Below are 26,556 nucleotides of genomic sequence, written 5' to 3'. Positions count from 1 at the left end.
GAGAGCCTCTTAGAAGATTTTTGTGGTTTTGGTCTGATTCAAAAATTTTCGGTTCATTCACTTATGAATGAGTTGCCAAGGAAAATCTTACCTCAATCCTCTTTCAGAGAGATGGAGATTACTAAAGTACATGTATTGTCAGATGGCTTGTAGGAAAAGTGAGAAAAAAATTGAGAAACTGTCTTGGATTAAGCATTTCAGTGCATGTAGGCTATACAGTCCTTATAGTGTTATGATCCTCGAATATCCTAAACTCGAATTATCTCAAAGTAATGTCCTATACATAAGAGAATCGTCAAACAGAGTTGTATCAGTTTATATAACAAACAGGCCAAAGATCATTCCGGATAATTGGAGCTAATTTGGAACCAATTTTTAAAAATAGACCTCAAAATTGAGCATCCTACACCGACCAACCACCAATAAGATGATCATCAGTTCTGGAAGTTTTGATATTGACATTGCAATGCCGTGTGTTACGCAACACCCTTCTCAGTTTTTAAGCAGATGATGATAGGAGCAATTTGATTTGATAATCTCAAGCAATTGGTATCATTTTGGATATGATGGCTGAAAGGAGTTTTTTTTTTCCAGATGTCATTTTTTCATTGAAAAGCAGATAATCTGTTGAGATCTGTTCTTTTTGATGTTTTTGACTCTTAGATGAGATGCAAATTTGCAAATTTCCTTGCTTGTCAAAAGTTTGTTGATGTTTTGTGAGATGTTGTAGACTTACAGAGTTTTCATGTTTTGACGATGTTTTGTGAGGGGTGTCTCTAGTTCATTTACATGCTAACTTTTAATTATAACATGGTATAGAGTATGCAATTAAACTTTGATTCTCGTGTCTACATACTGTATCATGCAAGAAAAGATGACATCACCATTGAAAGATGAGAAAAATTTGTTGAAACACAACGCTCTCTGTTTGATGAAAGGGATTTTTTTATGTGTGCTAACTACAAAATTCGATGTTTGAGCTATAGGGGTGCACACTGCTTGTGCTTATTTTACTATAGCTTTTTATTAGGTAGTTTACAATGTAGTGTATTACCATGGCACAGTTATTAGACTACGCGAATTCTGTAAGGCTTTTTAACAACATACTGTATACCATTAGGTAGTGTGTAGGTGAAACTGTGCCAGAGAGAATTATTCTTTAGATTTGTTTATCTTTAGTTATTGATAGATAATTCGGTCATATAATATTTATTTAGTGTGTGTGACGAGTAAGAAAAAAAATTATCATCATTTTAATCCTATTTTGTATAATCTTATGGCTTTTCTTTCAAACATTTGAGCTTGACTTGAATATTATGTAGCAATTTTTCTTGACATGAGAAGTTTTTTAGGCCATGAAGTAGAAGCTGACATTTTGATTCTTATATAGTGATAATAATCGCGCAATGTATGACAGAACAGAGGTCATCATTCTGTCATTGCAATGGGCTTTTATTTTTGTTGTAAAACAAGTTAAGAGAGAAGAAGGCAGGCTTTTCAGTTCTCTTTTTTTTGTATATTTTTTAAGACGATTTGGGGGTTTTAACAAATCTTTTTGATACTGTTTTATTGAAGGAACGTTTTTAGTTTCATTGTTGCAACTACTGTACTGACAGAGAAAGAGATAGAGAAAAAGTTATTGATCATTTATTCAAATTATCATCTGGCGCGTTTTCTCTCGCGTTTGTATGTGTGTTGATGTTGACTTAACGTTTGGTAGGACAATTGGTGTGGGACAGTTTTCTTGAGTACAATATGTTCATACTGACGGGCGAACGACGCTTACCGCGTGTGGAGGAAGAACCCGATGACGTCACAATGCATTTCAAAAGCAAGATACCTCGTCCCATACCTCTCGACCGCAACAACAACAACAATCTCATTGTCGTCGATAAAAACAATAACAGCAATTACATTGATGTTCCCAAAACGAAAAAACAGCAACGTCGGAAAACAAGACGGCAACGGGATCGTGAAGCTGTCACTTATCGTCCACCGCCCGCATCACCGGGTGGTGAACGCTCGCGTATCCCATTACGTGAGACGTCCAAGACGCAAATCAACGAACGTAACACGTTGCGTGAAGAACTGATCGTACCACGTGGAGATAACATTTACGAGAGACTTTACACAGACAGGACGCGTAGTTATTCAACGCTGTACGAAAAACCGTGTAGGAAAAATCGGAATCGAAATGGCGTAGCAAAGGTAGAGGTGCTATGTTTTCGTTTATAAATCTTATTTTGGAGGCTTTGGAGATTTCATGGTAGTAGTAGTGTGGTAAAGTGAAGAAGGAAAAAATGTCTATTTTGTCAAATAAATAATAAAACTCATCTTGAGTTTCCACCGGGTTTTCTGCAGAAGTCGGCTCAAGAAAGAACAGTTTAGATTAGATTAGATAACCCATCCATCATCGATATTTGAGTTAACTAATTCTAGAGTTTCTTTTGATTCCTTATTCGGATTCTCAGCATAATTTGAATTATTTTGTATCGAATTTTCGCGCGAATTTTCCTAACCTCCTTCTTGTTGGAATTCAAAGCATTTTTTTCCATTTTTCGCGCCATTTTCACAAATTGCATTTTTGTCCAATGAAACTTCATCATTTTTGGTTTTTGATGATTGACAATGAATGTCTTTACGACTTTAATGTGGATAATGATAGGATTTGCTTGATTAATTCGTTTGATATGGAGAAAGTTTTTCTCTTTCTCTCTAACTGGATTATTCTTTTCGTCTTAAGTATTCTGCATGCATGTTTTTGATTCACACCCATTTTTTACCTAGATGAAATGTTTTAGCAAGTCATTCAATTTAAGTTCGTTCTCACCTATTCGACAAAATGAAAATCATTCTACAGATCTACGTTGTAATGGTCGAGCTGCCATCGAGACCTGAGTTAGCTACTTTTGGAACTTCTTCCATGTAACCTCCCATCAAAATTCCTTATTCGGACTGAAATCATCTTTCATTATGAGAAATATTCAAAAAACTTTATCGCGATGGAATTTTTCAAAATCGAAAGCACGTCACATGCTTCTATCTATCTTGTCACCAAATAGAAATTCCTTCTCAGTGTTTCCTTATCTTCCGCAATATTACAAATTTGGATGCTCTTATCTCTCCTAAACGTTACATTGCATGCATTACTAGAATAATTTACAATTACATGACCTACATCTCATACCATTAAAATGCTATTACCACCATCTTATATAACAATACCGAATTTATTTATGTGTGTTTTTCTGCGACGGAGACGGTAAGGTTCTAATTTGACTAGATCCTGACCAGCTGAGGACGACGGTAAATCAGCACTTTTACCGTCCTCGATTTTACGGGTCAGAAGTGCGGGTTTTTCCAAATCGCTTCAGTCACTCTACCGTCCTCAAAAGTGCAAACACATAAACTCGCTAATTATTTGGACTGTAGGGCACAGGGTAGGGGTTTGACTTTGTCAAGGGTTCAATTTTGTCAAGGGTTCATGCCATATATGGTAGACGCATCATAGAAACAATGAAAAACTTTCTTGCTTTCCTGGAAACCCTTATTAATGGTTACAGTTAGGTCATGATCAACTTTCAAAATCACTGAGAATCACCGATCAAGGTTTGGAATATTAGCAGTGAAACAATTGCAGCATCGTTAAATAATTTCCATTCGGAATTACTTGACGTCAGCAGGGAATTTCCATAATTTGTCTGTATTGTTTTGAAGAAATTGCTGAACGGATTTCGCCTATTAATTAATGGGTCAGGGGAGACATGATATAGAACATTAATTACTCTTGTGTTTTAATTAATGACTTTTTGTAGAACCACCTCCACGCTGGATGCTTAGGTATTTGCAGACAACGTTTTGCAATTATTCTTTTCCAATTCAAGATGGCTGACTGCGTCTTTCTGTCTGTCTACGTTACATAAGCCATTCCTACATGTCGTTCGTTTTGTTTCATCTTCAATTTTCGATCTCTTGTTGTTGTTGTTGTTGATTTTCTGTAGTTTTGTTGATATTCTGTTTTGTTGAAGAAGTGCTTTGTCAGCTAAAATTCTTGAAAATGAAGATTAGGGTAAGTTTCTTCTGCGTTTGACACTCCCGTTAATACAAATAATAGTTGCTTTATACGATGTTTTATATGAGAGACAGAGGAATCTTCATTTTGAGTTAAATTTGAAAACGAGACTGGTTTAGCGTTTTTAGTTACTTCGTACAAAAAAAACTATTTCTCAATGGGGGGATCCCTAAAATAGCCGACGTAACAAACTAAGAAGAAATTGTTCCAATTGGTCTGGGGATGTAGTAGTTTTTCTAATGCACGTTTTTTATGAGAACCAACTATATAAAAACATAAGGCTTCGATGGCCAAAATGTTAAGAACAAGTTAAGAACATCTTAAGGCTTTGCGGACCCCGGTTGCGGACTCTAAAACACCCAATTTCTTAGGAAAATGGACTAAGATACATAAAAATGGATGGAAATAAGAACACGTTAAGAAGATTTTTAGGCTTGAAACTCAAAAAGTTAAGAACTTCCGAAGGCTTCAAAAAATTTAGATGTTCTTATAAAAAAAACGTGTAGCCGACGTAACAAACTAAGAAGAAATTGTTCCACTGTGTCTGGGGATGTTGCGGTTCATTTCTAATAGCTGAAAGACTAGGAGGAGTGTTTGAATCAAACATCATCATTCCAAATAGCTTTAAAGTATGTTAATGAAGTGAAAAAGAGGGTTGAAGGCGTGCACGTTCACACAGCTTTTGCGTAAGTTTTCTGATGACACCTCAATGTTTAAAATATCTCAAATTAATTGCGTCTGCCTGATCTCCTAGGCCTCGTGGGAAAGCTTTTTCCATATATTCAGTATCAATTAACATGTGATTTTCCACTATTTACCCCAATTTTCGATCCTCGTTTTTCCTAGCATGGACACATGGGCATGCCTTTTATCGCAGAGCATAAACAGTGATTTGTCCACGTGAAAATGATAAGATGTGGTTTCAAATGATGGCTTTTAGAGACCGCTAATCAAATATAAAGATTATATTTTTCACACGGTGTTTCAGTAGATGACCATACAGAATTTTCCTTCTTTCTCATTTAAAGAGTGAGAGGACTTGGTTTTTTGTTTTCAATTTCGTTCAAATTTTGTGGTATTATTACCCGAGTTTATTTTCAATGTAAGGTTGTCATTTTAGCTGATCATTTTGCTATCATGTAAGTAGTAAGTAGTAAGTCTGCGACCGCAGTCGGAGGCGACCCGAAGGCTCCTTGATAGCTATCTACCCGAAAGTAGGGGAGGACGCCACTCTTTCTCCATAGATTGCTCTACATGCCCTTGATCCTTCTCTTAATTGCTGAGCATCAAGCAGAGAGGAACCAAGTACCATTTTGGGAATCTTTGGTATGACCCAGCTGGGGGTTGAACCCACAACCTTGCGCACCGTAGCCGGATGCTCTACCACTGCACTACGGTCGCTTTTCTGTACATCCATCCATTCCCGGGGAAACATTCCTGACGCGTTTTCGGGACCTGCAAGCAGTTTTTTCTGGGCACATTGCTAAAAACGATTTTTGTGATTTGTATGACTGCGTGGCTCAACTTTACAGCCTTGAGACTGCCCAACAGTTGACGTTATTTTTTGTACATACCCAGAGTCTCGTTTGGTTACCGTTGTAAAGTGTCAATAGGAATGTTTAGCCACGTATGAGAAAGTTTAACAACCATCCTATGGTATTTGAGCGCACTTTCATTTTCTTTTACAAAGAATGTCTTTGTATTGCAGTTACCCAATCACGCGTAGGTGGAGGAAACATTTTCATCAAATTTTCAAAAGATTTTTCAGAAATGCAATTTCAATTGCGGTGGGTGCCAAGGCTCCAAGGGAAAGAAACAACATTGTTCGAAAAGGACATTAATTGAGTTCTGCTATTTGCATTTCATAACGAACACAAAAAAGAAGGGTCACATTTCAATAAAACCGGCTTCAATTAATTGTTCGCTCTATTTATATTAATTACAATCAACTATAAAGAGACTTTTGAATTTGATAAGTGACTCATTTATTGATTGATCTCTATTACCTAAACACTAATTACCTCTACTGTTGGCTATGTTTGTATAAATCTCTTGGTACTGGTGGTCGCTTAGTATTTTAGTTTGTATGAGCTTGATCAGTTATAGTTGATTGACTGACTAATGGTTTTACAAAAACAGGTGATTTTTTGCTCCACATTGTTCTTAAATTGTTCTTATCTTTTGGTGATTCTGAGCCTCATTCATTGTTCGTGTAAAACAAAAAGAGTGTAAGGGAGTGTGTTAGTAGAGGATCAATTATGAGAGTTTCTTCTTGACGGTGACGGTTCATTTATCGAATAATGGGGTGTATTGAATAGTAGAACGTCGAATAAGAGAGCGTCGACTGTATTTGAGAAAAACATAATTTTTAAGAAAGTGTTTTTAATGCTTTGATTTTTCGCGGAACGAAAAAACCGAATAGTCTCAAAAAGAAGAACTTTCTAACACGCTGTTGAAGTTAGGAGGGGAATGTTTGCCTTGTTAACCGTCTCCATTTAGATTCGATGAGTCAGTCGTGTTTTTGTTTTCAATGTAGTCTTCGTGTTGTCTTAACGTTAAACCAAATATTTGCATACACTTGTTGTCTTCATCTTCATTTTCTTCTTCATCTTCATTCCTTTGGTGACCTCGTTCGAGTTCTTCGTTTTCTTTGAAATTTGTTCTCATGAAAACTTGGAGGATTTCGCTATGAAGATGTACAAGGTTGAAATTTTATGATTTTACTGGAGATTTTGTTTTTTGTTTTTTTCGGATCATCATTGCTTCTTTGACGAGACTTCTATGAATTTACAAAATTTCAAGTTAGAGAGCTTGCCGAAACACTCCATAGTTTTGCTTAATTACATTGTACTTTGACATGAGAAATTTAATTGGGCTTCTGGTTATTCATTTATACCTACGTATGTGTTATAAGTCGAGGGTCACCTGGAAGCTCCTTTTCCCTTGGTTGTCTACCCGAAAGAAGGGGAGGGTGTAACTTCTCTCCGTGGAGTCCTCACTTACCTTTGACCCTTCTCTGTAATTACTGAGCACCAAGCAGAGAGGTGTCAAGTGTCATTTTATGAATCTGCACTATGACCTGACATAGGATCGAACCCACAACTTTGCGCACCGTAGCCGAGTACTCTACCTTTAAGCTACGGTCACTTATTCTTTTATTAACATATCTTTCCTTTTCACTTTTTCAGATCTCATCACGCAGCAGCAAGATGCATGACAATCTCTTGATATTGAACGATTACGATTTGAAGCGACATCAACGTGTTAAAGATAAGGTAAGATAATTATAGCTTTTCGTACAACCTCGTCCCTGTGTATCCCAGGCTTTATTTACGTTTTCTGATGCCAGAGAATATGCAAGTTTATTATCTGGCGCTATCAGAAAGTATACAAAAGCCGATAATATTCGGTGAACGAGGCAGCCACATTCTTTTGCACGGTCCTTTTGACTTTACTTGATCAATGACTGGGATCATTTTACGGCTTAAAGGGGAAACATTTGAGTCTGGAAAATTTTCTAAAGCAAGTGACAAAGTTTCCCATGGCGAAAAATTGGTCAACTTTCTTGCAAAGTTCGAGGGAGTTGTGACAAAGACTTTTACAAAATGGATGAAGTTTTCCCCGACGAAAACTTTTACCCAACTAAGTCTACCCTCTTTAAAGTAACTCGACGTTCAACATGCCCGCCAATTTCTTTTTCTGGTGCTAGATAACTGATAATCAAACTTTTCTCTTAAAATGCTTAAATGCTCCTTTGATTGAGCGGAAAACATGAAAATCTTTCTTAACTGGCCCATTGAGTTTCGAGCCCGAAGGGCTAGAGGTGAAACTTTAACCCTTCTCAGGCAAGAGAAATTCAATCCACTTAACTGGCTGGTCTCCACTTTCGCGCGAATTGAACGAAAACTTTTTAACGTTTTTGTAAGGTCATTGGTCGGTTGAAAAATGAAGCAATTCCATTGGTCAAAATTGAAATAACGGTTGGAAAAAGTTTAACTTTCTTTAACTTTTTTTTTGTTCACGCGAAACTTTTTTATGACGTAATCTTTTCTTCAGGCAAAAAAGGTTGAGAAAAAATCTGTCGCCCATTTCGCGCGAAAGTGGAGACCGGCTTGGCCCCGGGGCAGCTGGGCAAAAGGACCGACGGGTATGTGCGGGTCCTAAGGGTACCTTTTCCAATATGTTTAAAGTGCACTGTAAGGGTCGGAAAAACTAGAGATGCACTGTAAGGGTAGAAATTTCAGAAAATTCTTGAAAAATCTAGATATTTGGACCAAAAATGCTAGAATTTTGACCATTTTTTGCACGAAAGGGATCGAAAATTTGGGGGAAAATGCACTCTAAGGGTACGATTTTCACTGATTTTTGCTGCACTGTAAGGTTGCAATTATAAAAGCCAATTTTTGGCCCGCACATACCGTCAGTCCGCAAACCCAGTGCCCCCCCCCCCCGGGGGCTTGGCATCTCATTTCTTTGGCAATGATGATCATGTACATAGTTGTCTAGTTAGTTTTGAGAAAATATTAAGAGGAATGACAGATAGGCAATCAGCTTATGCATCTTAACTTCTTACATACCGGCACGCCATACTTTGAATATTTTACGGTTTTATTTCTGTCGTTAGGTTGTTAATGATGTTGATTTGTGTTTAAATGTAATGAGGTCCATAAATCTGTTTGTACAGTCTGCCAGCAGTCTTCAGGCTCCTTGCGAGTATTTTCTCACAGTTCAAGTTCTTGGAAAGTTTTCAAGAAATGGATGAAAGAAGAATTTGTAATACACGTTTGTTCTATATAAGAACACAAGGCTTCGATGGCCGAAATGTTAAGAACAAGTTAAGAACAAATTTAGGGCTTTACTAACTTAAAACACCAAATTTCTAATAAAGTTGAAGAAAAATATTCACAAAATGGTAAAAATAAGAATATTTTAACCACATTTTAGGCTTAAAAAAACTCAAAAAAGTAACGAACATCCGAAGGCTTCGAAAATTTTCAATGCTCTTATAAAAAAATTGATTAGTGACCTTGTTGTTATGTTATTAATCGTCAGCCGTGCAAAATTACTCGAATCTGATTGGTTTAGAGGAGTGCAATTAATCGTTAATTGCACTATTACCACTTTTTGCACTTTTCGGCGGGGGGACACTTTTGTCCCCTTATTCTTTTCTCTCCAAAGTCCTGTGTCAGAGACTTTTTTTTACTATATAATAAAAAACAAAGACATTTTTTTTCTTCAATATAAAAAAGAACAAAGAAATTTTACGTTACAATAGCTTCTTTTAATTGAAAACAAAGAATTCGAATGTCAAAAATTTTCCCTTTTTCTGAAAAAACTATGATTTACTAATGATTATTTACTGACGATTACCTCGGAATCGTATGTTTTGTCGTGCAATTAACGATTAATCACTCGTAACAAAGGAGAAAATACCGTAATTTGCACTCGTCCTTCGGACTCGTGCAAATTACTATTTTCTCCTTTGTTACTCGTGATTAATCGTTAATTGCACTCCAAACCATACGATTACTAGTACAAATTATGTTTTCATTAATTAATTGCTTATCTTAATTAATGAACGGCAGTCATTTTGAAAACGAGGCCATTAAAACAACTTAAGGATGAGTCAAATGGGTAATGGAACAATTTTGTTTGTGATTATTTCGTTTGATGACATCATTTACATGAACGACTCCTTGAAACTTTAAACGTCTTTTTTTTAAGAACATCCAAAATTGTATTGGAGCCCCCGGATGTTCTTAACTTCTTAAGTTTTAAGCCTTTTCTTAAAATGTTTCACCATTTTGTGAGTATTTTTGTGCGATTTCCTAAGAAATTTGGAGTTTCAGAGTATCCACGAAGCCTTAAGATGTTCTTAACTCGTTCTTAACATTTTGGCCATCGAAGCCTTATGTGTACTTATATAATGTGTTCTTAAACAAAAATACATGTTTTTCTTTGCGGCAATGAAGTGGTATCACTGTTTTTCTTTTCCATAATGACTCGAACCTCCTTGAAAACCTCTCATGAATCACTCCAGCTCGTCTCCATTTCTTGGTCGTTTATCTTTCTTGGCATATATTCCAAAAGTGGGACTTCATTATCGAATTTCTTATTGAATACACGTTTACATTATACTGTACACGAACATAAGCCTTTGATGACCAAAATTTTAAGAATAAGTTAAGAACATCCTAAGACTTTAAAAGATTTTGGTGGTTCTTATTAAAAAAACGTGTAAACTGAAATTATGCTGAGAGTGCTGTCTCCTCGTTCGCGTTAATTAGTGTGAGTCATCATGCAGCATTTTCATCTGATGGTGAAACTCTGGTCAAATACCTCATTAACGTCAAAGAAAAAAATGAAATGTCCATCTAAAATACGCCCTATTGTTCCGGTTATATGTTCAAGAATACACATTTTCGACCGTAGCCGCCAATTAGCGCGCGGGCATTTTTTTGTCTGTTTTTCCACCCTAAAACCGTCCCAGTCTTGTTAAAAAGGATTGGATTGAGTTAAATAATAAAGTGACACGCGCCTGACCGCTCGACTACGGTCGAAAAGGTGTATTGAGTATCTGTTATTAGAAGCCATATTCATCACATATTTGAAATGATTCGCAGAAAATTTGATCATCTTGCGATCCGTCAAAGGCATGATTTAACGCAGGGACAGTGGAAGGTTAGCAAACGATATCATACACTACAAATTCAAACAGGAAATGGATCCTGAAGTTGACGGTAGTATGATATTGTTTGTGAACCATGGTGTAATTTTTCAATTACAATATTACCAAGTGTCTAAACAATCTATTGGCTATTTTGAATGGAATTCTTAAAGGGAAATGGTAGTAAGTCTGCGAAACCCAGTCGGAGGCGACCCGAAGGCTCCTCCTTCGAAAGCTATCTACCCGAAGGTAGGGGGAGGGCGCTCTCAATCTAGTATTATTTTGACGGAAAATTTCACTAGCATGTTTGTATTTTGTCTGGCCGGGCTCGGCTTGGACGGTTTAAAACGCGGAAATCAATTTTTCCTCGTTTCCTTTTACACCATTCATTTAAAGTCTTGCTTATGCATGATTTTTCATGAAATATTTTTCTCCTTCTATACTTCTAAACCTATTTTTTCTTGCCTCTAATCCTCTCTAATCGTGAGAGAAGGTTAAAGATAGAGGGACCTGCAGACGAGTCGCTTTCTGTGTTCAACGTCATTGTCAAAACACACGAGATCGAAACCCTCAACAAGAAAAAAAAACGATTCTCTATTACAGATTAATCGAAGCCATCGAAAAGCTTTTAAAAATGCTTTCTTCCGATGCGCTTTTTATTAAAAGGGTGTAAACATATTTTTGTTTGACCCTTTAGGATTGGTATACATGTGTGAAAAATCCTGGTTAAATTAATATTACTGTTTGGTTTGTCCCCGCTAAACAATTAAAAGCGGGGTTACAGACTTTAATTAAAACAAATCAGTTTAAACATTCTATTATATGGGTCTGTCCTTTTGTCCAAGTTTGTTTTCTTTCTGACTTTGGGTCAATATTTTGACATGATGTCATCGATATTGTATGTCAACATCACACCAAACTGAATCACTTTTTAAATTGATGTATTCTTCTTACTCACTTGACAATTGATTGACGCGCTTTTGCAAACACTTTCGCTCTCCATCGTTTGTTTTGGATGAATATTTTTTGGTACTTTGCATCCCTTACAGAATCCCGATCTCTAATTCGTCGTTCTACTTTTCGATATACTCCCTTATCCGATGAAAGTTCGATTCCCTGTAACTACAATTAACTCTTTGCAATTCGATCTGCAGAAGAACAAAAATTTCATCGAATTACAGAGAGTATTTTTAATATTTTTCAACCTAAGGGGACTTATATTTTAGTACGAATTGTAGAAGGTTCGAATTAGAGAGAGAGTCGACTGTGTTGACATGACTGCTGCAAGTTTTGTATGCATCTAAAGTCTTTTCTAATGAACTTAGGAATAATTAAATGGTGACTTTCGTCGCAAGATATGCAATGAAATAACACACATATCAACCTTTAAAACTTGAGGAGACTGGGCACGACTTTACCAAAAAGGAATGGCGTCAAAATGTCCAAATGCGTTGGATTGACTTTCTCATACAGTCGACAAAGAGTTTTGAAGGCAATCTTTCCTGATAAAGTCGAATCCAGTCTCCTCATATTTTAAGGGTTGATATCGGGGTTGATATTTTTATTGAAAGCGGTTTATCCGTTTTTTTTCGAGAGAATGAAAATTAATAACCATTTGCCCAGTAGCTTTTATGCTAAAAAGAATAAGTGGGAATTCTAAAACGTATGTCGAACTGACACATGGCGTCTGTAGCTTCTATGTGATGAAAGCGTAAAAATAACAATGGAACGGATCCAGTCTAGAGAAAGAAGGAGTGAGGGTTGGTGAAAACGAAAGTGGAATTTCTAGAGGCTAAGGAAAAGGGAAAGAGGGACACAAAGGAGAAGTGTTTGTTATGATTAGACATGAATTCCATCAAAAGAATGTGTAAATAAAGTCCTCTAGCACCTTTCTTATATATCTTCAATCGTCTTTAAAATAACTAAGGATTGGAAGAAAAACTCTAAGCAAGTCAGATGTTATTTTATCAACCGTTGTCTGTCTAGTCGACCAGCATTTTGTGGTGTTGTAAAAAAAAGGAAATTTCAGATTCAGGAACTTTATGGTTTTATGAAAGTGTGGTTTTGAAATATTTTTTTATGAACATGATGTATCAGTTATATTTTGATGACCAAAGAACAAACGAAGTGGCGGCACCCCGGGCCCGCAACAAACGCTTCTCTTTTGACCCACGTCTTTTGAAGCAAATGGCGTATTTGAGGGCGCTTGAGCAATCGTACGCGAATCCTGTAAGTTTGCCTTACTATCTTGATATTTGGTACTGTGGTATTCTGTTTCTTTGGGAGAATGTTATGTTGAAATGACTGTTTTTTTGGTTGGGTTTCTTTTTCGTCGTTCATTCTTTGATTTATATAAATCATCCAAAGGTTTCATAATCGTTCAGTTAGCCTCGAGAATTATGTAATTCGTGTAGCTTCGTTGTTTTCAAAACATTTTGTCTATTTTTGTTGTTTCGACATGGATTCTGTCATCACGCGCCGTACCCACTACGTCATTACAATGCAAAATCCATTGACGTAACACGGCCGTATCATACTGTCAAAATAATATGACCTTTTCAATATCATGTCATTTTGTCTGATTGATAACAGATCATTCGTTTTAAAGTTCTTTTACTTATTTTTACTTAGTCGACTTAGTCTTGACGGTTTTTTTAAATCACAGATCTTTTTAAAGTTTTTTTCTCGCTGAAGAAATTGGCTAGCTTTCACTCCCAATTGGCCATATCGATTTAATGGGAATTTAATACTTTTACTACAAATCTCTGATAAGTTTGATAAGTCTGATAAGATAGCTACTACTAACTTTGGTTTCATACAGGAGTATTTTAAAGCATTCTTTTATAGTATTCTTGACTTTATACATCAGTTTCTTAAAAGTGTAAAATCAGTATATTGATAAAACAGAAATTTGAATTTTTGTCATTTTTACTTGACTTCATCAGCATGTAGCTCAACAAAAATGATATCCTTTTTTATAGGGAACGCTATAGTTTGAATATATTATGAGGCATACTTTTAATAATTCTGTCTTTTCGTTTTCACAGGAGATGAAGAAAGAAATTGAGAAGGAGAACTTCATCCAAAAACGCAAATTGACGAGTGCCACAGATCCTGAATTGAAACTTCGTGAAAGTCAACAACGACCCGCCCCTGAAAACTCACCAAACAGAAAGGTACGGTGTCTAGTCCTAGAGATATTAATGCAGTTGTCGCTCTCTAATTCGATTTTCAAGGAGAACTGGATTTTCCATCGAATAAGGGAGTGTATCAAAAGTTGAGCGTCGTTTATGAGAGTTTCTTATTGACGCTGAATTTCAACATTGTCGAATAATGGAGTGTATCGAAGAGTAGAATTTCAAATTAGAGAGCGTCAACTATATAAAGCTAAATGCTTTCGAGGTCTTTATTTAAATCCTTTTCATCTAAATTAGGCTCTTTCTCATTCTCATTCCACTGCCGTCTAATTAAAATTTAGATCATTTTCATCTCAATTAGGTTCGTTTGCATTCTTTCCAATTCTAATAGACATTCCACTGTCTAATTAAAATTTATTGTTGGGACGCTTTTCCAGCTTTCAGTCAAAACCTATATCCTTTACGGAAATGAGCTGGATCAAACGGCAATTCTTTCGGTAATTGCAAACCAACTCACCGACTGACTGAGACGCATTGTCTCAACATTCCTATGATCATTGTTTGAATCCTCTCTGAAAGTCGAAGAGAAAGCCATCAGTATTTTACAAGTAGAAAAATAAACTGTAAACCGAAAGGCTGAATTTGTTCGAACCCTCTGAAAATTGAAGCGAAGACCATCGGTAATTTTACTAGTAGAAAAATAGACGCTAAAACCAGCATGCTGAATTATATGTATCAATCAAAATACATTCAAACCGTTGACATTTGTAATCCCAGTTGCACCTGACATGTTTTGGTTTTTGAGTTTTGAGAACTCGTTTATCAAACACAACTTATGGCATGTCAAACTTCTTTCGACCACACGACTACACGTTCTTTTATAAGAGAAAACTAGATAAGAACATAAGGCTTCGATTGCCAAAATATTAAGAACAAGTTAAGAACATATTAAGGCTTTGGCAATTTCTTAGGATATTGCACTAAAGTACTTACAATTCTATTTGAAAATTACTTGAAATTTAAGAACATTTTCAGAACACGCGAAGTCTTCAAGAATTTTGTATATTCTTATTAAACAACGTAGTTCACAATCATCAATCAAAAACATCGTGCTTTCTGTCTTCAACATTGCGTAATGTCATTCCCTGGGAATACAATTATTGTAAAATGTCGGAAAGTAATGACTCTCGTCTCGATTGGACCCACTGTTCATAATTATTGGCAATTAGTTTTTGGGGTGAAACCTGAAAGTGGTATTTGATTTATCACGTTCAAGATTTGAAACCTGCTCTGAAAGTTGAATGAATTCTGTCCCGTTATACCTTATCTGCCTTTTTAACGCCGGACTTTATTATGCCCTTTATTTTAGCCCTGCCCTATTTTAATTCCAATCCCTCACGCTGACCCTTATTACGCCAGCGACGTAAAAATAAGGTACTCGTTACAGAAATACTTTTGATTGGTTTCGACGAACGCATGGTTTCATTAGTCAAATTGATCACAACCCACGGTCTGACATTCAATTCGTTCTTATGTAAAAAAATCACGAAATTTGTTTTTTTCGAACAACAATTGATGGCTTGTTTGTTTCGATGGTAAAAAAACATGCATTATAAATTTATTTGGTTTCATGAGTCAATGTTGTGATTAAGTTTCTTTTGTTCTCTTCAATGTGGTTTCGGTTAATGACCATTAGTTCGTTTCCCGTTGTGGTCGATAAGCTCATTATGAAAAGATTGCCACCAAAAACAATCTGTCAATTATTTTGCAACCGCCGCTATTTGGAAATCCAGTTGTCAAAAATTTGCAATGTTTTATGGTTTTTCTGTCGCCAATAATTTTGTTTTTGCGATTTCCAACCAGTTATAGTTTTAGTTGTCAAAAATTTGCAATGTTGAAGATTTTTCTGTCGCCTATTAATTTCGTTCTGTGATTTCAACCATGGTATAATTCCATGCAGATTTCACACACATTGTCATCTGTACCCTAATGTAGGATGTGTAATCCTTATCTTTCGGACATTGTCCAGTAAAAACGGTCGATGTGTCACTGTTTCAAGTGTTAAGGAGTACTTATCGTGAAATTCCTTTACTATGTTTTGATAAGTGAAGGATCATCATTCTCGGTGGCTGTGTTTTTGTTTTGTTAACAGTTTCGCTATGTAGAACATTCTGTCTGGCTCTGTTTCTCATTATCCATTAAAGGCTCGTTTTAAGATTGAGTATAAGGGGTTAAATTTGTTTGAACTGACATGCTGTTTTTGGATTTGTGACTCACTTAAATGGTTTTCAAGTCATTAGTAAGATAAATGGATCAAATTGGACCAAAAGTTGTGTCCCTGTTTTATCTATCTCTCAGCCCCTCTTGAAGCACAATGGTTGTTTGTGTTTGCAGAAAGCTCTCACTCAACCCACGCATCGAAAAATCTTTTCATTTTTTGAAGTGGTTTTGTGATTCATGAACAAGCAGGTTTGAAGAGCAAGGTCTTTTTTGTTTGAGTCATAGGGACGATACTTAATACTTTTTTCCGAGTATGATCCTGTCTTAAGATCTTTCGTTTATTACATTTATAAAATATTTCAGATTCTATAGACTTTCCCACCTGGCAAACTTAGTTGGTCAAACTCTGCATCTCTCGATTATCAATATTTTTCACTTAGTTTAGGTCCCGAAGTCTTCAGATTTGCTCGTGAAATAAATAAATTGTTAAATTTAAAGGATATTTTGAATCCTACAAGTTTCTCAATTGACAGGTTTTGTTTTCAAACTCTTTGAAAAGTGTAATAATCCAATGGCTGATCTTTGGATGAATCTGACTATTAAATGTGTATGGTTGAGCAGGAAATACTGGCGAATTATCATCTTCCCTTGATATTTAACGCATTATTGTTGAGAGAGCATTGTCTGTAACTTATTTGCTTTTTATTCCTTTCTCATATACAAACATTGTCTGCTAAGTGGTCTTTAAACCTGAGGAATTTCTTTAGATGCACGTTTTTTTTTATGAGAACAATCAAAATTTCTGAAGCCTTCGGATGTTCTCAACTTTATGAGTTTAAAGTCTAAGTCTAAGTTTTCATATTTTCACCATTTTGTGAGTATTTTTTTTCCAATTGCTGTTTTAGAGTCTTCAAAGCTTTAACAAGTTAGTGACAAGTTCCTAACTTGTTCTTAAAGTTTTGGCCATCGAAGCCTTATGCTCTTATATGGTTTGTTCTTATAAAATGTGCATAAAAAACATTGTCTGCTAAGTGATCTCATTTGATTGTTAGAACTATCTTTGGATTTACCTTGAAGAATTTCTTTAGATAATTCAAAGTGCCTTTCGACACTTTTAGATTATTTCGTCGTCATTTTCCACCCCCGTCTACAGGTACCAATCATTCGCTTTTCAAACTGTGATGAAAGCCAAAAAATATCATTTTCCCTAGCATGACTGTGGGGATTAAAAGACTATGCTGAAATAGAATTTCCTTGGTAGGTTTGACGTCACTAGTTTCATCTGTCATATAAACTGTTTCGAAAAGCTTACAAAATATCAACTCTCAAAACGATTTAACATCTCTATTCCTATCTCAAAAAAACGATAATAACAAGTTGTTGTTGTCTGTGTAATGGAAATCCTGATATTTCTTTTCCATCCATTTCTAATCGCTGTATCTATGTTAAAGTTGTTAAAATACGAAGATTCTTTCCTGGTTATTCCATAATTAAATTACAAGTTCTGCACCTTATGACGTGTTATTCCACACCTGTGGATGTCTTGTAACGTCATCTTGGAATCTGACGTAATTATTTTATTTTGATGACATTTTAATTAGTAAACATATCATCATCTCATTTAACGACCGCAAACATTTTACAGACTTTAACCAGGAAAACTTAGCATGAGAATGAGGCTGATAAAAGTACAAATTAGACCCCTTCAAAGTCATCACAATCAAATTGTTCAATTCCCAATGCGTCTTGAGTTTTGATGTCCGTTCCCAGGGAGAGAGAGGATCGGTTGAAAGATGACAACTGGTTTTGATGAATGACTTTCGAATTGTTTAATTATTTAAATGATTAATGATATACCGATATCATTATCCCGCAAATTAATTCATCTGATTCAAAATCTTTCTCTTGTCTTTTCATATTTACCCTCTGCCACTTTTCTCCGCATTCTTGAATAAAAATTGCTAAACAACCTAAAATTCGTCAATTTTATCGTCAATATTATGAAGAAATTTGTTTCTTGGAAAAGCGGTTTGAGTTAGTATTAAGATTTCTTAATACCCAACTTTTAAGAAATTTCAAACATTTCATAAGCTATAAAACACAAGGGAACGAGGAGCAAAATATTTATGGAATGTTATTCAAGCGAGAAAAATGACAGAAAAAAAAAACATTGGTTTAATGATGTAGTAATCGATTGGATGACAAGACAATCACTTACTCTATTATACTGAACAATAGAGAGAACAATTAAAGAACGTTAATGATGCGTGCATGACAAATGATATACCATAATTATTCCCTTTCGTTTTTGTAGTCTTTCATAAAGATACAAATAGACTGTTAATGTGATGCTCTCTCAGTTAGTTCGTTAAATAAATATACCAGTGTCAAGACGAGTGAGTGGTTATTGTGAAAATTACTTTGAATATTTTTGTCAATTTTTTGGAGTCGTTTTGGAAAATATTGTAAATGAAAGGAATTGTATGTTGTGATTGAAGAATTGTGAAACATGATTTTGAACATCCAACCAACAGCGTACCACAAACGCGATACATTTTACACCTTGACTGGTGTCCCTTCGGTCGATAAGGCGCTCTCGTCGCCGACCAGCCACGTCGCAGGGTCCTCGTGTACCCAACCTAAACGAAAAGCGGTAAGGAACGGACTTAAAACTTTTATTTATATAGCGGAAGGGGGAGGTAACGTTTTTTATGAAACCTTAGTCTTAGTTCGACTGATTTAAGGGTAGATACTGAATTAGTTCAATTGAAATTGGGCTTTGACTGAGTTTAATTTGTGAATATAGTGGACGGAGTCTCCATAACTCGAACACGCACGAGGAACACAAAGTTTTTCTCGAGTTAAGGAAATTTCGAAATATGGAGTAAGGTTTACTATAAAGCGTTGTTAACTGAAGGGACCATCAAACTTCATTTGACTTGAGGAGATATTCGAGATGTGGAGGTTCGAGTTGAAAAGACTCTTTACTGTATTTATTGTATTATATGAGAGCGTTTTCAATGCTGACTTTCGTAACTTACAAGTTTCTTTATTTTGACTTGTTGTGGTGATGAAAAAATGCTTGTCTTTCTATAAAAAAAATTCACTTTAAAGATGCTTATCTTACAATGATCACGTTATTAGATTTTAATCTCCATTTTTTGATACGAGTTTCTGTGGTCTGATTCATACATCTTCTGTGTTGGCTCTTTAAACTTTTTGTGACAACATTTTTAGCATTCTTGCGAAAGTTTTAAAGTTCTAAAGGAAATACGTAAGCATAAAATGATGATCAAAAATAAAAATCCAAAAAATCACGCCTGCTTTTTCTTAGAGTTCCATTTTTCAAATATTTTTGGTTTTTTTAATGACATCCTATGAACTTATGATTATCGAACTTCCTGGACATTTTTTGCTTCTATTTTTGCTTCTAATCCGCCTCATTAGAAAGCTTGTTTCAAAACTTGATGGTTTCCTTTGGAAACCAAAATTAATTTCCTTTCAATACTTGAGTCGATATTTAACGTGGATTGCCCAGCAATTTAAGACTTTTAGACAGTCTTTCGATTGTTTTCACGGGGTCCACGGTCAGCCGGCTTGGCTATCTATGAACTGAACGGGGCATTGAAAAGAACGGGGATTCGAAAAATAAACCGTCTGGTTTGTAATGCTGACACCTAAGATAGCTTGCCCATCAATCTTTAAGTCTATGGATTCGGATTTTGAATATTTTTATTTTCTTTATCATTCTCAGGTTCCACGCAACAAACAACGCACACAAACAGAACCATTGATTCGCAACTTCATCTCGGGTCCACAATCAGCATGGTGTATGGTCAAATGCTACGAACGCCAATTCCACATTGCATCTTTCCAAATGGAAGAAGCTGTCATTTGTGTTGACGGCACACACACATTCAGTGATAAAAACCGCATCGCCTTTGCCACCCTCCCCGTACGGGCGGACGATCCAAAAGTCGCCAAAGTGAAAAGTTGTATCGGGAAAGGAGTCCAGTTACACCAAGACGAGCGACAAAACTTGTGGGCTACGCGACTTGGTAAAAACCCCATCTTTGTGCGTGGTCATACCTTATGTCCAGAACTGGTCAAACTGAACGGCAAACTTACGCAAGGCGTACCCATGAAAGTGTTAGATACGGCCGCTTTCAAGGATTACATGCGTGAAGAAGTTGAGAAAAATGGCGGCGTCACTGAAGACCTCAAAGATCGAATCATGTCTAAACTGAAGGTAAGCAATTTTACATTTGAATTTTTAAAATCATATATATTTCTAAAAAAATAACTTGTCACAGAAATATCTGATTTTAGTGGAAGCTCTATCTTGTTTATCGAGCACTTTTTGTGTTGATTTGTTCACCAAAGAAATAATGATATTTGAACTTTTGAGGAATACGCCTTCCCGATATCGATTGTCCAATACAAAAACACAGGAAATTCAACATTAAAGCCAGGCGTATATGTAAGTACGATTCATTTTATGTCACTTTCTTCTGCCAACCAAAGCTTATAATAAAATGTTCCCTTTCTATTCTTCAGATTTGCATGAGTTTCATCAAAGATACACACTTAGACGAAGAAACGCCGTGTTGGTTCGAAATTTGGCTTGTCAAAGTCAAGGAGCATGTTAGACGTAAGTTCTAGATCCTGCTTTTCAATTTATGTATTTACCGCCGCTAAATGAATTTCAACAGCCTACGACTAATGGATCTGACGTTTATGGCTATACTCTTTAAGCCATTTTAATCCTGATGAAGAAATTTTGATCTTGAAAGATTGATTAAATCCAAATTTAGTTCATCTCTTGATATTGTTTCTTTATTTCTTTATTTCTTGATTTTCCAGGTTACCTTGACAACCAACAGAAACGAGAGAAACGAAAATCAGGACATTTAGACATGCGTATTACACAAACACAAGAATCCGTTAAACGAATTGCAGCCATGCCTGAAATGAGGCGCGCTAAAAGCGGTGATCATTTACGTAGACCACGAAGTAATACGGCAGGCCCGAATCCTGTCGAAACGACGGGAAAACCGGCCCGTTCATCAAGACCGCCGTCACAAATAATCGGCGAAAAATCCATCGCACGTCATCGAGGGACGACATCAGCAGACACAACGGCGCAATGGCGTGTGGAACAAAAGATTACGCAAGAAATGTTACAACGTGAACGTAGTATGGACATGATTCGACGTGAGAAAAGCATGGACGTACGGCTGGAGTCGCGACTTTTAATGGAACGCGAATATCGAAACAGTATGGGAAAACCTTTAGTTGAATCTCAACACGTGAACAGAGTGAGGGGTAGCGAGAAAAGTAGCCCCGGTCAAAGTCCACCGCAATCACTGGCCCGTAGTACGGGAAGCAGTATGGGATCACGTAAAGACAATTCGACCACAGCCAACGATTCCCCTCGTATAGTTAACGGTCCACATACGCCCGTTTCACGTATGCCCGCCCACTCTCAACAAAATCCTCATGAAGAATTTCGAAGGGGCGGAAGTGTGGCGGCTGCCCGTGAAGGAATGAGTTATCGACAAGTATTTGGACTTCAATCATCAGACTATTTATTTAACGTGACGCCGCCTAATTACACGCGCCATCGACGTTTCTCAGACTCAGATACTGAATCCCTTCACAATTTCAATTTCATACACAAAGTAATCACACAACCTTCAACGCCCACTCACCAATCCACCCAACAATTAACAAACGCCCAACAAACGCCCTCCCAACAAACAGAAGATCCGAAGAAATCGAAAGTACTTCAACAACCGAAAAGTTGGATGAAAAAAGTACGACGAAAGTCGGAAGATAATCCAAAACGAAAAGTTGTAGCGCAACTTTCTAACAAATAAATAGATAGGATGAGATATTTTGACTTTTAGATGAACATATTATTTTTAGGAGAGGAATTTAAGTCTTTTTGCTTAATATTTACATTAAGATTCATTTTTATGACGTCTAATTTTCTTAGTACTAGATATTGTATGAAATTAAGTATTCTTAGAGTGCCTTTAAACCATTTAATCTTAACTGCTATTGAAATTTAGAAAACTTGGAAATTTATTTGGAAATTTTTATTCTCAAAAATTTTGGCTTACAAATTATCTTCAATGCATCTCAATATTTTTTCTTTTTAATTTTCTGTAATATAGTTATTGGTAAAAAAACGAAGTTATTTTTTTCTGTTTCATTTTTGTAAATTATGTGAAGAAACAAGCACCGTTATACAAAGAAAATTGTTGAATTTATTTAAAAAATTCTTCGACTCGTTTATTGGACCTACCCCGATGGAGGTCCTATAAATTAACCTGTGTTAGTTCGTCCGTTCGTTCGTTCGTCCGTTCGTCTGTTGCCAACTTTCCTCAGGATTGAATCATAGGAATCTTTTGATTTTTGGTAGAAAGGTGCAAAATGGTGGTGGCCAAAATGTGACGGAGCCCGATTATCGAAAAAAAAATTTTTTGGGCAAAATTTGGGTCAAAAAACGGCTAAAAAAATTGGGTACCATCATAGGTAAAAGATGGCTGAAACAGATTTTTGCAAAAAGAATTTGTTGGCTCAAAAAACGCATGTTTATCTCTAAGAACCACCATTAATAAGCATACATCAATGTTCCTAGTCAGATTACTCAATTTTTTTATGATATAGATGTTATTTTTTGCTCATGAGAGCTTACTTTTGAAGAATATGTGTGTAGACAGGAAATTTTGGTTGCTTGACGTGTTTTTATAAAAAACTGACCAAATTCAACATTTTTTTATAAGCACATTATCAATTACTCAGGTATTAGCTTTTCTCGCGATTGGCTCTTTCATTCTTTATGATTTTTTGCACAAAGATGCATAACTATAAACCCTCGAATGTTACAGAGCCTGATTTTCGAAAAAAATGTTTTTGGGCAAATTTGGGCCAAAAAACGGCTAAAAAACGGGTTTTTTGGACTTCGTGAAAAATTGGATCATTAATTTTTTTCCAATTCTTTTTCATGAAAGTAGGGTACCATCATAGGTAAATGATGGCTCAAGTAGATTATTTGCAAAAAAATTTTGTTGGCTCAAAAAAACATGTTTATCTATAAGAATCACCATTAATAAGCATACATCAATGTTCTTAGTCAAATTACTCAACTTTTTTATGAGATAGATGTTTTTTTTTGCTCATGAAGTCTTGAATATGAAAGAATATTTCAAGAGCATGAAATTTTGGTTTCTAAATGTTTTTTTATAAGAAACAAACGACTAATTTTAATAGATTGTCACTATTGGTGTTCTGAATGATTAATATCAATTATAAATGTGTTAAATACATAACCAGGTAGGTCCATAAAAGTATCACTTGTTTACGTGTTTTTTACACATTTCGAAAAGTGAATTTTGACTTTAAAAGCTCATAAGTAGAGAAGAAGTTGGTCAAATTTAAAAAGTGATGGCTCAAGTTAGGATATCTACTTCTAAATATCAAAACTCCAAGCACTTTGCGACTTTGGGACATTTGTTCGGCCTCAAGACGTCGGGAAACGTCTGAACTTTTTCGTGGGTCACCCGGTAGAAGAACAAGAAAGAAAGTAACTAAATATCTCACTTCTCCTCTAAAAGGTGAGTGAGTCCTGTACGTTGTGTATATACTCTTAGGTTCCAAATAAACGGGGGGGGGGGGTTCGAATAACGGGGGGTGGGGTTGGAAATTTCTAGATTTTAGTAAACGGGGGGGGGACCTAATTGCCGGGGGGTTGGAAATTGTACTTCTGAAACCCAAAAATAAGGTAAAAATAGGCTAAAATCAGGCTATTTAGACCAAAATAAGGGGCCTTCTCTTTGACAGCTGAAAATATTCTTAGAGATTAATAAACAGGGGGGTCCTAATAAGGTCCGGGGGGGTTGGAAAATTTTAGAAAAATTAACACGGGGGGGGCCCGTTTATTTGGAACCTAAGAGTACATGTTCAAACTTTGCAGTTGTTTCAATGCACGTCGAATGCGAGTTGGTTGTGCAATGAATGTTGGAGCCTCTGGGTTCAAACCTGTCAGAGATTGAGGTTGAGATGAGGGAATGATGGGTTCATTTCGTTTGCATTTGGGTTAATCTTGAGAAACTTGCAGTTTCGTAACGAAAGTCTGCCAGATACATCCATGCGAATCCGATATTGACGATAAGGGAGGGTTTCCACAACCTTGCCGGTGCGAATCGATCTTTTGTGTCCACAGGAAGAAGGAGAGTCGTTCGTTAGTGAGTTACCAACTTTTTTCGAGATTGGCTCATTAGTTTTTCCTGATTTTTGGCACAAAAATGAAAATGGTACAAGATGGTAATGCCCAAAATGTGACGGAGCCTGATTTTCGAAAAAAATTCTTTTCCGGCCGAAAATGCCATGATTTTTTTGCACAAAAATGCGTAATAGCAATGCCCAAAACATGCTCCAGTCCGAAAAATTCTTTTCCGGCCGAAAATTGGACTTTTCCTTATATTCCTTTGTTTTTTCACACAAAAACATTATTGATAACAATGCCCACCATCAAGCATGATTCAAAACTGATTTTTGTACCCGGAACATTATAAGAATCGCCGGAACAGCCGAAAACTGCCGGGAAAACCGTCTCTCTTGAATTTCTCGTGCCGTACTATACATTTTTTCATGAAATTTTGCACACTGATGCAAAATAGTAATATCTTAAATGTGAAGGAGCCTGATTTTTGAAAAACAAATATTTCCGTCCAAAAATGCCGGAAATATGCCGGAAAAACCGGATTTGGATTTTTGAGAATATTTTTTTGCGGCTAAAAATGGCAGAAATACGTCGGAAATATGCCAGAAATCGTTGAAGTTTTTGCAGATTTTCATTGGACTTTTTCCTTACAATCAGGGACAAAATACTTGGCACAAAAGGGAAATTCACCGGGGTATTTTGAAACCACAATCGATTTGTAAGTGCTCTAAAGTAGGTTCGAAGGGTAGAGTTTTAACTCTGAGTTTTAACGCTAGACTTATAGACTAGTAAACCACGTCGTTGTATTTCGCTGCAGATTAAACTTTCAATGGGATCTATTTTTTATATGTTTTCTGAATACAACGACTAGTTCCAAAAGGCGCTCTTTACTAAATAAACGGTGGAGTGCTTTTTCTACCGCGGCGGAGTGCTCACTCAAAACAGCGCACTCACTCTCACGGATTAGAATAAAAAAGTAAACAAAACTCGGTACTTTTTTTACACTTTATTATTATGTTTTTTTTAATGAGACTCTTGAAAAACTAATTGCTGAACTAAATTAACAGCGTTTTTGAAAACTTGGTTTTTATTTTGTTAAATGAGAGGTGTTTTATCATCTTATGTGCAACATTTTGATATACAATTCAATTCACTCAAATCAAAACAAAGTCACATCCTGATTATTTTTTGATTTTAATGTATTATATAAAAGAAGGTGAGTACAATGGAATATCAGTCAATTTAGAAGCTTTTTTATTTTGAAAAAATTGAAAGTACTTGAAACAAGATACCAACAACAAGACAAGGAGTTAAATAAAACTATTCACAAAAAGTATGATTTGTGAAATGAATGAAAAGAATATAAACTGAACTGTACCTACCAGCTACAGCAGCTAGGTACTCCAAAAAAAAATATTCATGTAAGGGGAAAAATCTCTTTCAAAAGAAAAAGATGAACATTTTGTTAGAAAAACGACATCAAGAATATAAAAGATCAGGGGATCAAGGGCCATTGCAGGCATAAGAAAACTTCTTTTTTTTATAAAAGCCAAAAAGAAAAAAAGCAACAGCTTTTACAAAACATAAAATTATATGTATTTGTACATATTGACCTCCAATTTTGCTATAAAAATTATATATAGTATCTACATAAAATTACTTCCAAATCCAAGTGGTTGTTTTTAAATTGGCAAAAGTCCAATCAAAATTTTCATAAATTTTATAAGCATATAAGCATAGTATAAGATTTGAAAGACTTTCACAGCAGGTATAAATTTCAGTCTGAACGTGTTCAACAACACCAGGGGACAACAAAAAATTACAAGGTAGAAGTATGCTCCGGGGGAGGGGGGCACCAACCTTGACGACCGACGGGGATGTGCCCTGCGCTGGAGTTTGAAAAGTGGACCCTGTGAGATATGAATGTTTGGTAAATTTGGGACCATTTCAGAACGATAAATGATTCAATCGAAAAAAATCTGTAAAGTGGCAAAAATGACTTAAAGTAGATGAAAAATTCAAATATTTTCTAATATTTCTAATATTCTCACTGTCAAAATTGTCTAAAATGACCAAAAATCGACCCAGTCAGGGTTACTATCTTGAAAATTAGTACAAATTTGACACCCTATCATATATCTCTAGAGTCTGAAAAAGGACCCTGATCAGCGGCATGTCCCCATACTTAATTTTGCCTAAGTGCCCCCTGGAAGTCTGCCAGTAGTGAAAA

The 26,556-nt window shown here is 35.9% G+C and overlaps 1 protein-coding gene across 1 annotated transcript in view; it reads left to right on the top strand.

Annotated features, from left to right (window-relative positions):
- Positions 1-22,069, top strand: part of LOC136817290 (myosin-IIIb-like) — a 60,045-nt gene extending 37,976 nt beyond the window's left edge. Inside the window, exons 24-28 of the mRNA XM_067073629.1 lie at positions 7,261-7,347; positions 13,787-13,915; positions 19,851-20,345; positions 20,654-20,747; positions 20,960-22,069. Of these exons, the coding sequence (XP_066929730.1) occupies positions 7,261-7,347; positions 13,787-13,915; positions 19,851-20,345; positions 20,654-20,747; positions 20,960-21,975 (1,821 nt within the window). The 3' untranslated portion in view covers positions 21,976-22,069. The remainder of the gene's footprint in view (positions 1-7,260; positions 7,348-13,786; positions 13,916-19,850; positions 20,346-20,653; positions 20,748-20,959) is intronic.
- Positions 22,070-26,556: the final 4,487 nt, after the last annotated feature.

The sequence above is a fragment of the Clytia hemisphaerica genome, unplaced genomic scaffold, assembly GCF_902728285.1.
Source record: "Clytia hemisphaerica strain Z4C2 unplaced genomic scaffold, Clytia hemisphaerica genome assembly, whole genome shotgun sequence".
Classification (NCBI taxonomy): Eukaryota; Metazoa; Cnidaria; class Hydrozoa; order Leptothecata; family Clytiidae; genus Clytia; species Clytia hemisphaerica.
Note: the sequence above shows the minus strand (reverse complement) of the source record. Positions and strands in the feature narration are given on the sequence as shown.